This window comes from Leucoraja erinacea, chromosome 39, assembly GCF_028641065.1.
Source record: "Leucoraja erinacea ecotype New England chromosome 39, Leri_hhj_1, whole genome shotgun sequence".
In the NCBI taxonomy this organism is placed as follows: Eukaryota; Metazoa; Chordata; class Chondrichthyes; order Rajiformes; family Rajidae; genus Leucoraja; species Leucoraja erinaceus.
In genome coordinates this window covers 7866805-7881067 of record NC_073415.1, presented here as the reverse complement: position 1 = coordinate 7881067, position 14263 = coordinate 7866805, and the positions used below count along the sequence as shown (strand labels likewise).

The following is a 14263-nucleotide window of genomic DNA, read 5'->3' as shown; positions in this document are numbered from 1 at the left end:
CAAATCTACATTTTTACCCAGTGAATACCTGTAACCCAGAAATAACCACCAGAAAGTGCTGTGGAAACATTTCATGGGAGCTTCCAAAAAGATACAATCATTAGTTCAAAAATAAAAAAATTAGAGCACAGTGAATACATCAATTGGAAGGGTTTGCAAAGAAATACTAGGTTAATTGGGGGCAGTAAACTGTGTGTAGATGAGTGGTACAGCACGAAGATATACGAGATAATTTGGAGAGAATAAAATGGGATTATCATAAAATTTGAGTAAATGGGTGCTTGAGGTTCAGCACACACTTAATGGCCTCTTTCCATGCTACATCTCTATGTTCTCTGTGTCTAATTATGTGTGGCTGTAACCCTCTTTTCACGTGTTTTTGAAAGACATCATTGGGTATCATGCCTTGAAGCCCCAATACAAGTGATGTTAAATATATACGCAGAGTAAAACCTTGTAAAAACAACGTGCAAGTCCTGGGTTAAACAAAAAACAGAATTTATTTAGTTACAGTTACAATTTACTGATAATTCAGACAAAGATATTTAATGTTACAAAGAATGCCAAGGGCAGCAGTCTAGTGTAGGAGGACAGTGCATGGAAGTTGTCACCAGCTCCACAAGAAACAAAGAACTGCCACGGTGGATAATTCAGCTGGGATCTATTGACCAACACAGAGTAAGGTGAGTAATTGTTGTAAGGGATGAAGACAAGAGGGGCAATGCGATCTGTGTTGGCCTGCTCCACATTTCTGTTGTTGGACAATACTGTCATTTTCTTGTTAACTTCTCACAATGGACATTTTGTTTCTCTCAGTCTGGTGAAGGGTCTCTGGAGATTCTGCCTGATCTGCTGAGTTACTCCAGCTTTTTGTGTCTATTTGTGGTATGAACCAGCGTCTGCAGTTCATTCCCACACATTTTGTTTTCTAATGTCTTTCCTGATGTAGGCAGCATATCAACCAAGTGAAACAAAAGAGGTTTCCATTGGTGTAACAAGTTTACCATTGGGAGAACGTCCCACGTCCCACCACAGAAATATGATGGAACAAAAAATGATACTTTACTGTGATCTTGGAACCGGCGATCAGAAGCTTAGACAAATAACTAATTCTAAGGAATCGTTTAAAAAGGGGGGGGGTTCAGGGTAGATAATTCTACACCCGAGGCCTTGGCAACAGATGGTGGATTGGATACATTTCGAGACGGGAATGCGGGCAGAATAGAGGAACTTGGAAATTTCACGAGGTCTGTAGGACCTCAAAAACTCGAGTAAACTACAGAATACAATACAATACAAGAAACAAAGAAAGTAATTTTAAAATTGGGGTGATTGATCTTTTTTCGGCTTTCATCAAAGTGAGGAATGTGGAGGAGTCACTGTGGTGGATGTTGATGTTAAAATGTATTTTGTGTGTTTTGTTGATTTATGATATGACTGTATGACAAATCAAATTCCTCGTATGTTGCACTAAGGACTTTGGATTTTTTGCATTAATATTGAGGTTTATGGGGAGAAGGCAGGCATGGGTTATTGATTGGGGACGATCAGCCATGATCATAATGAATGGCGGTGCTGGCTCGAAGGGCCGAATGGCGTCTTCCTGCACCTATTTTCTGTTTCAGTTTATTAATTTTTTGTTTATTGCATGTTATCTAGGAATATTATGTTTGTAGAGCTGTTATGCTGCTGCAAGTAAGAATTACATTGTTCTGTTGTTGGTACATATAACAATCCAACACTCTTGATGTAATCATGTGGACCTCATCTGATTTTGGTAATGTTGTTGGAACGATAATATTGGACAGGATGCTGCATTAGACCCTTCCTCTGAACAGTGAAAGGCTCGGATAGAGTTGATGTGGAGAGGATGTTTCCACTTGTGGGAGAGTCTAGGACCAGAGGTCACAGCCTCAGAATTAAAGGATGTTCTTCCAGGAAGGAGATGAGGAGGAATTTCTTTAGTCACAGGGTGGTGAACCTGTGGAATTCTTTGCCACAGAAGGCAATGGACATTTTTAAGGCAGAGATAGATAAGATTCTTGATTAGTAAGGGTGTCATGGGTTATGGCAAGAAGGCAGGAGATTTGGGTTGAGGGAGAAAGATAGATCAACTATGATTGATTGGCAGAGTAGGCTTGATGGGCCGAATGGCCTAATTCTGTTCCTATCACGTATGAACATGAATTTATGAACTTCTTCAAAGTGGGTGTTTTACATCTGCTCGAGAACGTCAATGTCTCTTCTAATATCCGAGTGAAAACTCTCGACCTGGTCAGCTATCAGAAGCCCAAGATAGACACAAAAAGCTGGAGCAACTCAGCGGGACAGGCAGCATCTCTGGAGAGAAGGAATGGGTGATGTATCGGGTGGGGACCCGACTATACTTCATATCTGAAGCCCAATCCTGGGCAAGACTTGGAAGCTCACAGGACAGGATATCTTCAGTCTGAAGAAGGGTTTCCGCCCGAAACGTTGCCTATTTCCTTCGCTCCATAGATGCTGCTGCACCCGCTGAGTTTCTCCAGCACTTTTGTCTCCCTTCGATTTTCCAGCATCTGCAGTTCTTTCTTAAACACAGGATACCAACACACCAGCACCAGCAGCGTACACCGGTACCAACGCACCAGCAGCATACACAGGTACCAACAGGGAATACCAACACACCAACTCTGTGGGTGCTAAAGTCCCCCAAGGTTTCTTGCACACATACACCAAAGCAAAGATGGGTGCCCAATGCTCCAGGCACTGCCATTCAGGCATTCCCACTGCAGGTGCACTTGCAGAGCTGACAGGACACAACCAGGATGGAGAAGGCATCATAGACGGCTGGGTCATCGTTGCAGACGGTCCCACCGCCCCGCTCCTCCTGGGCCTGGTCTCGGTTGATGTCCCCGATGCAGGTCCAGCTGCTGCCTCCTCCAGGCCTCGTCACGCACCACTTTGAGTGGTCCACGTGAGTGGAGAAGGCAGCGCCCGTGGGGAACCGTATTCCCTCCACGTTGTACACCGCGTACTGCCCCGAGCAGTTGGAGGGGAGAGCGCGCAGACAGTTCAGCCACGACTGCACAAACAGGTCACTCTGGAAGACCCCTGCCACCCAGTCCTTGTACAGATCTGCAGAACAACAAGAGATAGTCAGAGAGTGATACAGCGTGGAAACAGGCCCAACTTGCCCACACCGGCCCACATGTCCCAGCTGCACTAGTCCCACCTGCCTGCGCTTGGTCCATATCCCTCCAAACCTGTCCTATCCATGTACCTGTCTAACTATTTCTTAATTAGCTTACACAGCCCCTAGAGCCTGATCTGCTAATCAATAACATGGTGACTGAGCTGATCATTGCTCTCAGCTCCACATTCCTGCATGACCCCACAACCCTTATTCCCTTATTGTACTAAAAATCCATTAATCTCAGCCTTGAATATCCAAAATATCCTTAGCATTCACGGTCCCAAAGATGCTCGACCTTCTGAGAAAATAAATTCCTCTTCAATTCCATCACATCCTAAACGTGTGGGTTTGTAGGTTAATTGGCCTCTGTAAAATGTCCCTAATATGTGCAGGGAGTGGAGGGGAAAGTAAAATACTATGGAGCAGGTGTGAAGGGGTGATCGATGGTCAGCATGGCATTAGTGGGCCAAAGGGCCTCTTTCCATGCTGTTTCCATCCTAAACTAATCTGAAATAGGCAAGCTTTTGTCCTGAGGTTCTTGCTCCTTGTTTCTTCATCTCCTGCCAGGAGAAATGTTCTCACACTATCTTGTCAATTCTTATAATAATAATAACTTTATTTGTTAAGCACCTTAAAAACAACCAAAGCTGACCAAAGTGCTGTACAGAAAAAAGAAAACAAGCAAGACATCATAAAACAGGCAGAACAACAGAACATACAACTAACACGAGGCGCATAAATTACATACAAAAATCCAAACAATAAATTAAAAAACATAAAACACGAGTACGAACAACGCAGCAAAACCAAGCAAATAAAGTTAATAAACAATTCAACACCTCACTGGTCTACAAAGGCCATGGAGAATAGATATGTCTTCAGGAGTGACTTAAAAACAGCTAGAGAAGGGGCCTGTTTAACGTGCAGAGGCAATTCATTCCACAATCTCGGAGCCGACACAGCAAAGGCACGGTCCCCTCTGAGCTTCCGCTTAGTCTTTGGCTCAATCAGGAGCAGCTGATCATCTGACCTGAGAGAGCGGGAGGGCGAATAAGGGTGAAGAAGCTCAGATAGGTAGGACGGGGCAAGACCACTTCATTAAGACACCCCTCATTCTCTGTACTGCTGAGAGTATGAGGCCAAGCTGCTTCATTGTTCCTCATAGAAGGAAGTTGAGTTTAGTTTATTGTCACGTGTATCGAGGCACAGTAAAATGTATTTGTTGTGTGCTAACCAGTCAGCGGAAAGACAAAACATGATTTTTGGGTGGCACAGAGGTAGAGCATCTGCCATACAGCACTAGAGACCCAGGTTCAATCCTGACTGTGGGTGCTTGTCCATACGGAGTTTGTACGTTCTTCCCATGACCTGCAAAGGGGTTTTCTCCGTGATCTTCGGTTTCCTCCCATACTCCAAAGACGTACAGGTTTGCATGTTAATTAGCTTGGTATAAATGTAAATTGTTCCTCGTGTGTGTGTAGGATAATGTTAATGTGCGGGGATCAATGGTCGGTGCGGACTTGGTGGGCCGAATGGCCAGCTTCCACACTGTATCTCTAAACTAAACTAAATTACGATCGTTGTGTAGGTAAGTACTGCAGATGCTGGTTTAAATTGAAGATAGATAGACACAAAATGCTGCAGTAACTCAGCGGGACAGGCAGCATCTCTGGAGAGAAGGAATGGGTGACGTTTCTTCCGATGAAGGGACTCGACCCGAAACGTCACCCATTCCTTCTCTCCAGAGGTGCTGCCTGTCCCGCTGAGTTACTCCAGTGTGTCAATCTTAAATTACAACTGATCCATCCCCACCTACGAAGTGAGCCACAAGTGACGATCGAGAGAATACTACACCTGCTCCAAAATTCTTGTGCTTTGCAAAGCTGGTGAATTGCTTCCCTGCTGCCGACGATAGGACCACCTTTCGGGACCACGGAGGGGTTTTCTTGTGTTCACCGGCTGCTGCTCTCTGGAGATCCGGTAGATCCTTAGCAAAGGATGGAGGGATCGAATGGTCAAACACATGAGGGCTGTTGTACAATAACTGGGTGCCTGCAAGGGAACAATGTTTGGGGGGAGGTTACGGAACTTTACATCATCGTTTAGTCCTGCAGTTAATTAAATAAAAGGTTTTCAGTTTTAGCGATACAGCGTGGAAACAGACCATTTTGGCGCACCGACAAGGATCCCCGCACATTAACACTATCCTGCACACACTAGGGACAATTTACAATTATATCGGGCCAATCAACCTGCAAACCCGTACGTCTTCGGAGTGTGGGAGGCAACCAAAGCTCCCGGAGAAAACCCATACAGGTCACGGGGAGAACGTAGAGACAGCCCCCCGTAGTCAGGATCGAACCTGGGTCTCTGGTGCTAAGGCCACTGCACCAACATGCCTACTGTGGCAAACATCCTCTCCATATCCACTCTATCCAGGTCTTTCACTATTCGGTAAGTTTCAATGAGGTACCCCACCCCACCCCCTCATCCTTTTAAACTCCAGTGAGTGTAGGCCCAGTGCCGTCAAAAGGCGGAGATTGACAGATTCTTGACTAGTAAGGGTGTCAGGGATATTTGGGGAGAAGGCAGGAGAATGGGTGCAGTACTGAGAGTGTGCCACACTGTCTGAGGTGCAGTATCGAGGAAGCTGCACACTATCAGAGAGGCAGTGTTAAGGGAGTGCCACAGTTTTTTTTTAACCAAAAATAATTTACAATATGTAAATACCAAATTATTCAAAACAAACACACCATCACAATACAAGCGAAACAAATATTCTCAAATTACTATTTCCCCCCCTTTATTAAGGACACATTCCACCCCCCGCGGTGCCCAGCGGTCCCCGGATATCCCCCAGGGCGCCCGTGGACAGTGTGTAGTCCCTCTCTAACACCACCCGGGCACGGACGTATCCCCGGAAAAGGGGCAGGCAGCCGACTCGGGCAGAGCTCTCTTCTGCCTGGTGCCATGACTCGCGAATGGCCAGCTTGGCCAGGCCCAGGAGTAACCCAACCAGGACATCTTCAGCCCTGCCCTCTCCCCCATGCACAGGGTGTCCAAAGATGAGGATGGTGGGTGTGAAGTGCAGCCAAAAGGCAACAAGCAGCCCCTTTTTGGCAATGAAACAGGGGCTGCAGCCACACACACTCCACATAATCGTGGAACACAGACTCTTCCAGCCCGCAAAAGTAGCAGGCGGCTGGTGAGTCTTGTGAACCGCGAGAGAAACAGGTTGCATGGGACCACCCCAGGTCCCCGATGTAGAGGGGCAGTGTTACACTGTTAGAGGAACAAGTTCAAGTTCAAGTGAGTTTATTGTCGTGTGTCCCTGTATAGGACAATGAAATTCTTGCTTTGCTTCAGCACACAGAACATAGTAGGTAGGCATTTACTACAAAACAGATCAGTGTGTCCATATACCATAATATAAATATATACACACACATGAATAAATAAACTGATAAAGTGCAAATAACAGAAAATGGTTATTAATAATCAGAGTTTTGTCCGAGCCTGGTTTAATAGCCTGATGGCTGTGGGGAAGTAGCTATTGCTGAACCTGAACAGCACTCCAATCAGTCCTGGGATTATTCTAGTAAACTTCAGACTCATGGGCTGTTTATAACCAAATGCTGTCTGTCTCAAGTGCTGAAGAAGTACCTTTTGAGAAAGGACCTTACCGATTTCTTGAAATTGCGAATACGGGTATGTTACACAGAGGAAGGACTGGCCATATTTCCTTCCACTGGTTGGCCACTGATAACTTTCTTGAGCTGGCGGTGGAAAATGTGGCGTACTGTGAACTAACCAGAAGCCTTGTGTCTGATCCAAAAGTACAACTCCTGGGTTTATGGAGAAAAAAAACAGACAATGATCAATAAAAGAGTTACACTGAATTGTAGCAATTGTTTGCAGTGATGTAGCAGTTTTCAAAACCTAGGTTGGATTCCAATTATGCCCATTAGAATATCCTGTGCAGTACCAGTGCAATATCCTATTTTATACAAGGTTGTTGGCCTAACAAGCTCTTTCTTGGAAGGGGAAGCAAGTTTGGAACAAGAGCGGGAATCTTTGTAGATGCAAGGGGGCAGGGTGGTGCAGCGGTAGAGTTACTGCCTTACAGCGCCAGAGACCCAGGTTCCATCCTGACTATGGGTGCTGTCTGTACGGAGTTTGTATGTTCTCTCCGTGACCTGTGTGGGTTTTCTCCGGGATCTCCGGTTTCTTCCCACACTCCAAAGACGTGCGGGTTTGTAGATTAGATGTTTAAGAAGGAACTGCAGATGCTGGAAAATCGAAGATAAGACAAAAATGCTGGAGAAACTCAGCGGGTGAGGCAGCATCTATGGAGCGAAGGAAATAGGCAACGTTTCGGGTCAAAACCATACTTTAGAAGTCCGAAGAAGGGTTTCGACCCGAAACGTTGCCTACTTCTTTGGACTTCTAAAGAAGGGTTTTGACCCGAAACGTTGCCTTCGCTCCATAGGTGCTGCCTCACCCGCTGAGTTTCTCCAGCATTTTTGTCTACCTCAGGTTTGTAGATTAATTGGCTTTGGTATAAATGTAAATTGTCCCTAGTGTGTGTAGCATAGTGTTTGGAGAAATTTATTTAATCAGAAGATTCACAGAGGTGAATCTGTGGAATTGTTTGCCACAGAAGGCTGTGGAGGCCCAGTGGATATTTTTAAGGCAGAGACAGATTTTAGTTTAGTACGGGTGTCAGAGGTTATGGGAAGAAGGAAGGAGAATAGGGTTAGGAGGGAGAGATAGATCAGCCATGATTGAATGGTAGAGTAGACTTGAGGGGTGAATGGCCTAATTCTACTCCTATCACTTATGACTTATGTTTCACCTTTTGTGTGGCCACCGTCAGATCTCGATCCAATCGTGCTCTGGTCATTGTAGAGCACAAACGCCACATTGTTGCTCTGCAAAAGCAAGACAAAGGGTATCAGAATGGAAATGCCTCCTCGCAACTGCTTTTAATTCCACTATTAGCTGCAGACATAAATAAAATCAGAATGCTGGAAGCACACAGCAGTTCAGGCAGCATCTGCGGAGAGTGAAACACAGTGACTTTTCATCCATCTCAAAGATTGAGGCAAAAAGCTGGAGTAACTCAGCGGGTCAGACAGCATCTCTGGGGAAAAGGAATTGGTAACCTGTACGTTCTCCCCGTGAGCTGCGTGGATTTTCCCCGTGATCTTCCGTTTCCTCCCACACTCCAAAGACGTACAGGTTTGTAGGTTAATTGGCTTGGTGTATGTGTAAATTGTCCATGCACTTCATTTACCTGAGGTTGTCCGTAGAGTTGCTGCAATGTTGCTCCCACTGCCCCTTGAGTGCTGTTCACTGTGTATCTCCCAGTTCTCCAGCCAGACGCCCCATGGTCCATGTACATGTAGTTTATACCAGAGCCGTCAACATGTTTGGGCAACTTGTAAACTATGAACCTGAACGTGGAGAAGGGGTGGGAAGCATTAACAGCAAAGGCAGTTAATGATGTATTCAAGAGAGATTCCATCAAATCTACTCTGCCATTCAATCATGGCGATCTATCACACATCACATTATTTATGTATTCACAAGAGGATTCGATATAGCTCTTAGGGCTAATGGAATCAAAGGATATGGGGAGAAGGCAGGAACAGGGTTTTGTATTGAATTCTGTATTTACTTTGTGTACTAGTCATGTCTCTACTATTTATTTCATTCCCCTTACATGTTTTTCCTCTACCTGCTAAATTTTTATAAGGTGTCCTTGAGACTCTTGAAAGGCGCCCATAAATAAAATTTATTATTATTATTATTATTATTACTGATTCTGAATGATCAGCCATGATCATATTGAATGGTTCAAAGAGCCGAATGATCTACTACTGCACCTATTTTCTATGTTTCTACGTTTCTATGAGCAAAGGGAAGTTCTCTTTACAACCCACCACACTGTGTAAAGAACCTACCCCGCACATCTCGATTAAACCTGATAGCTAAACCCTCTGCTGTTGGATATTTCCATCCTGGGAAGTAATTTGAGATTATTCCCTTTGTGGCTATTCTCGTAAATAACCGTCTCTTGAATAATCTCAAATAATAATTCTCTTACATAATCTAGGCAGGTACTATCCACCTACATACACGGGGCTTCAATCTAATATTTCCTCTTTTCAGAGGGCATGGTCCACACCTATTTAACTTTGGGCTCCTCTCCAGAAAATTGGACGGTTGATCCAGAGTTAAAAACAGAGATAAAATGCTGGAGACATATAGCCCTGATCTTGGCAAAGAGATTCAGTTAATGTTTCAGGTCAAGGCACACTCAAAATTACCCGGAAAGACAGAAAAACGTCAGCTGAGGTAGCAGAAAAAGTAGTTGAGGAATACCTCTGATAGGATGAATCCTGTTGTCAAAATCTCAGAGTAATTGTTGAGAGCGTGCAACAAACTGTGCTAAATAATTTACAAAAGGAACTATGACTCAGCAGGTAGACTTGCTGCTTCACAGTTATAGTAACCCCAATCCAAGTCAAATCTTGATCTCTGGTGCTGTTTGTGTGGAGTTTGCAAGTTCTATCGTGTGCTGTGTGTGGGTGTCCTTTGGTTTCCTCCCACATACCAAAAATGTGCAGCATGTCATCAAATTGCTCCTCCATCTCTGGAGTAAAAGGATGGGTGACGTTTCAGGTTCGGGACCCTTCTTCAGACCTCCTGTGGATTATGGGTTGAGTTCATGGGGACGTATGTAATGCAAGCAAGGTTCAATTAGGAAGCTGCCAAACTTCTCACAGGTCACGGGTATCAGAGATCCAGTAAGGAAGGAGGAAGAGAGGATTCATCTCCTCCTTCTGCTATTAGACCCACTTTCACTATGAGAGTTGAGGCACAAGGAAATGCAGATGCTAGAATCATGAGAAAAAAACACAACATGCTGGAAGAACTCAGTGGATCAGGCAGCATCTGTGGAGGAAATGGACAGACGAAGATACTCAGACTGATGAAGGGTCCCAACCAGAAATGTTGCCCACCCTATTTATTCCACAGCATTCCAATGACCACAGAGATATACAGGGAATATCAGGATTCCCGGAACCCCCTTACAAATACACAGCTTTCCAGGGGCATAAGAATGGCATGTTGCATTGCTAGTAGAACTGCAGCCTCACAGTCCACGGTTCTAGATTCAATTCTGCCTTTGTGTAGATGATAAACAGAATCTGGGTGGATGTTGATGGGAATGCCAACCCAGTGTTTATTTGAACAGCTTCCAGGTTTGAAAGGCCAATGACCCAGCTTACCAATCGACCGGCTGCCCATTGTCATCCTGGCACGAAATGTCAGTGGTCACCCGTGACGCCAAACAGGCAACAATCAGAGAAGGCAACCCGTACCAATGGTTAGAAATGGTCATCTGCAAGACAGTGAAAACAAGGTTAATTCCCGGGATGGCGGGACTGTCATATGCTGAGAGAATGAAGCAGCTGGGCTTGTACACTCTGGAGTTTAGAAGGATGTTGGGGGAGTCCAGAGGGTATCTCAGTTTGAAAAGGGGATCTCATTGAAACATATAAGATTGTTAAGGGCTTGGACATGCTAGAGGCAGGAAACATGTTCCCGATGTTGGGGGAGTCCATGGTGTAATAGGGCCATGGAGTGTATAAAAAGAGTGCAGGAACAGGGCCCAGTAAGTTTTAACTGAGGTTTGGAAATGGGACCCTGTTGAAATTCATGTTGAGCAAGATGAAAACTGAAGCAACAACATTGAATACATTTTGAACGTACGCACGTGCAGAAATATCAGACTTCCTGCTATTCCGCAACAAAATACAAACCGTAGATAGACGCAAAAAGCCGGAGTAACTCAGCGGGACAGGCAGCATCTCTGGGGAGAAGGGACTGGTGCCATTTCGGGTCGAGTCTGAAGAAGGGTCTCAACCCGAAATGTCGCCTAATGCCAGCTCAATACCTTACTTAACTCTGCACCTTGGTGATTGCAGTCACCCCCCCCACCCCCCCTAGATACTCCTTCCCCCAGTGACTGATCTCCCCCCCCACCTCGAAATTTGCACTACTGCTACTGTATATAAATATATATTTTTTACTTGTCCATTAGTCCATTATTCTGTGTTCACACTTCTGGGTGAGATGTTTCTTGCATTTCGTTGTCTCTGTACTTGTACACTGCACAATGACAATAATATTTGAATCTGAATCTGAATCTGAATCTACAAAGATGCTGCATGTCCCGCTGACTTACTCCGGCATTTTGTGTCTATCTTCAGTTTAAACAAGCATCTACAGAACTATCCTTCCTTAACAACATCGAAACCATTGTTTGGCATGATCGAGTATCCCTGCCACCTTTACATATTACCACAGTGACTGAACTTCAGCAGATTTCATTTGCTGTAAAGTGCTTTGGGAAGTCTGACAAATTTGCTATAGAAATGCAATTCTTTTCACCATGCAAGCACCACAACTTTATTATTGTGGTGTGTTACATCATGAGAATAATCCCCACCACTCTTCAACTGGACACTAAAATGATAGGAGTGAGATCGACCGATTGACCAAATGGAGCCAGCACAATAACCTGGCTCTCAACACCAGCAAAACCAAGGAACTGAGTGTGGACTTTGGAAGGGGTAGGATGTGGACCCTCAGTGCCGTTTTTATCAATGGTGGAAAGGGTCAAGAACTTCAAATTCCTGGGCGTGCATATTTCCAAAGATTTCTCCTGGTCCCAGAACACTGATGCAATTATAAAGAAAGCACATCAGTGCCTCTGCTTCCTGAGAAGATTACGGAGAGTCGGTATGTCGAGGAAGGCTCTCTCTAACTTCTACAGGTGCACAGTAGAGAGCATGCTGACCTGTTACATCGTGGCTTGGTTCGGCAACTTGAGCGCCCAGGAGCGGAAAAGGCTGCAAAAAGTTGTAAACACTGCCCAGTCCATCATCGGTTCTGACCTCCCTACCATCGAGGGGATCTATTGCAGTCGCTGCCTCAAAAAGGCTGCTAACATCATCAAGGACCCACACCATCCTGGCCACACACTCATCTCTCCGCTGCCTTCAGGTAGAAGGTACAGGAGCCTGAAATCTGCAACATCCAGGTTCAGGAATATCTACTTCCCCACAGCCATCAGGCTATTAAACTCAACTTGAAACAAACTCTGAACTATAACAGCCTATTGCACTTTATCTGTTTATTTATGTGTGTGTATATATATATTCTATGGTATATGGACACACTGATCTGTTCTGTATTCATGCCTACAATATTCTGTTGTGCTGCAGCAAGCAAGAATTTCATTGTCCTATCTGGGACACATGACAATAAACTCTCTTGACTTGACTTGATAGGAAGGTGAAACACAGAAACACAGGAATAGAAACAGGAACTCAGCACCCAACTCTACCCCACTGAAGATAGAAGATGAACGTAACTCAGCGGGACATGCATAGTCTCTGGAGAGAAGGAATGGGTAACGTTTCGGGAGTCGCGACCCTTCGTCACCCATGCCTTCTCTCCAGAGAAGCTGCATGTCTCGCTGAGTTACTCCAGCACTTTGTGACTATCTCTGGAGAAAATGCATCGGCGACGTTTCGGACCGACACCCTTCTTCATTCTCCCTTTATTATTGTTTACAAAGTTATGGTCAAAGTTGTGATTTAAATCTGAAACCTACCTTTTTTTGCCCCGTCTGATCCACTTATGTGTGAGTACACAGTCGCTGAATAAATCGAGTTTTATTATGTATGGAATATATATTTATAAACGGAGCACTGAAATGCAAAGGCTTGCTGGGTGAATGCAAGAAGCCAGAGAGATACAAGGTTTTACTTCCTGTTTTTTTTTACACAACCACTGTCTTTGCATAATACGCGTGCCGCATGCAGAGCTGGAGGGCAGGGCTTGAGGCGAGTTATTAGTCAGCAACAAAGATCTTTGGTCAGCAGACCGTGGACAAAACACACACGCACGCACACACAGCAGCAAAGATCTTTGCACAGCAGTTAACAGCAAAGATCATGTAGCATGCGATAGGATCTTTGGTTAACAGGCAGGCAGGGGCTGCAGGCTCGGCTCATGTCCCTGAGATGAGAAAGAGAACTCGGGTTCCAGGGTGAAGATAATTCGACAGAACTGGGAAGCAGACTAAATAATCGGAGAGGGGGGTGGGAAAGAGGGGAGGGGAATGGGAAAGGGGGGGGGGGGGGGGGAGGGGATAAAGAGAGAAAGGGGGGGGGGGGAGGGAAGGGGGGGAGGGAAGAGGGAATAGAAGGGGGAAGGGAGGGGAGGGAAGGAGTGGAATAGAAGGGGGGGAAGAGAAGGGGAAGAGAGAGGGAATAGAAGGGGGGGAAGAGAAGGGAGAAGGGGAGGAAGGGGGGGGGAAGAGGGGGGGGGAAAGGGATAGGGGGGGGGAGAGGGGATAGGAGGGGGAGAGAGTGGGGGAGGGGGATGGGAAGGGGAGGAGAGGGGATAGAAGGGGTGAAGGGGAGGGGATAGAAGGGGGAGAGAAGGGGGGGGGGAAGGGGAGGAGAGGGGAGTGGGGGGGAGGGGGGGGAGGGGGGGGGGAGGGGATAGAGAAGGGGGGGGGAAAAAAATAATTTGGGCATGGACTTGTAGGGCCGAGATGGCCTGTTTCCGGCTGTAATTGTTATATGGGAGAGGGGATAGAAGGGGAGTGGGGGGGGGGAGGAGGAAAGAGTGGGTTGGGGGGGACTCTTGCAGAATAGAAGCCTGAAGAAGGGGGTCTTCAACCCGAGAAGGGTTACCCGAAACGTTACCCATCACTTCTCTCCAGAGATGCTGCCTGTCCCGCTGAGTTACTCCAGCTTTTTGAGTCTTATCTCACTGGCTGTAACCCCAACAACCACGGGGCACTCTGTCAAACAAGGTTATCCGATCAGTGAGCGAGTGGAAGCTGAATTAGGGCAACAGAGACAGACACAAAATGCTGGAGTAACTCAGTGGGTCAGGCAGCATCTCTGGAGAACATGGGATAGTTGACGTTTCAGGTCGGGACCCCACATCAGACCAATAGCAAAGTTTGTGATAGTGACCACAGTGTATTGTACCCCA

The 14263-nt window shown here is 45.8% G+C and overlaps 1 protein-coding gene across 1 annotated transcript; it reads right to left on the bottom strand.

Annotated features, from left to right (window-relative positions):
• Positions 1-480: 480 nt before the first annotated feature.
• Positions 481-13106, bottom strand: LOC129714346 (deoxyribonuclease-2-alpha-like). Its single transcript, XM_055663891.1, has 7 exons — positions 12867-13106; positions 10474-10586; positions 8472-8631; positions 8031-8106; positions 6859-7020; positions 5030-5227; positions 481-3117 (listed from the first exon to the last, which is right to left on the bottom strand). Exons 2-7 carry the CDS (start codon positions 10584-10586, stop codon positions 2756-2758), a joined length of 1071 nt encoding a protein of 356 aa, XP_055519866.1. The 5' UTR covers positions 12867-13106; the 3' UTR covers positions 481-2755.
• Positions 13107-14263: the final 1157 nt, after the last annotated feature.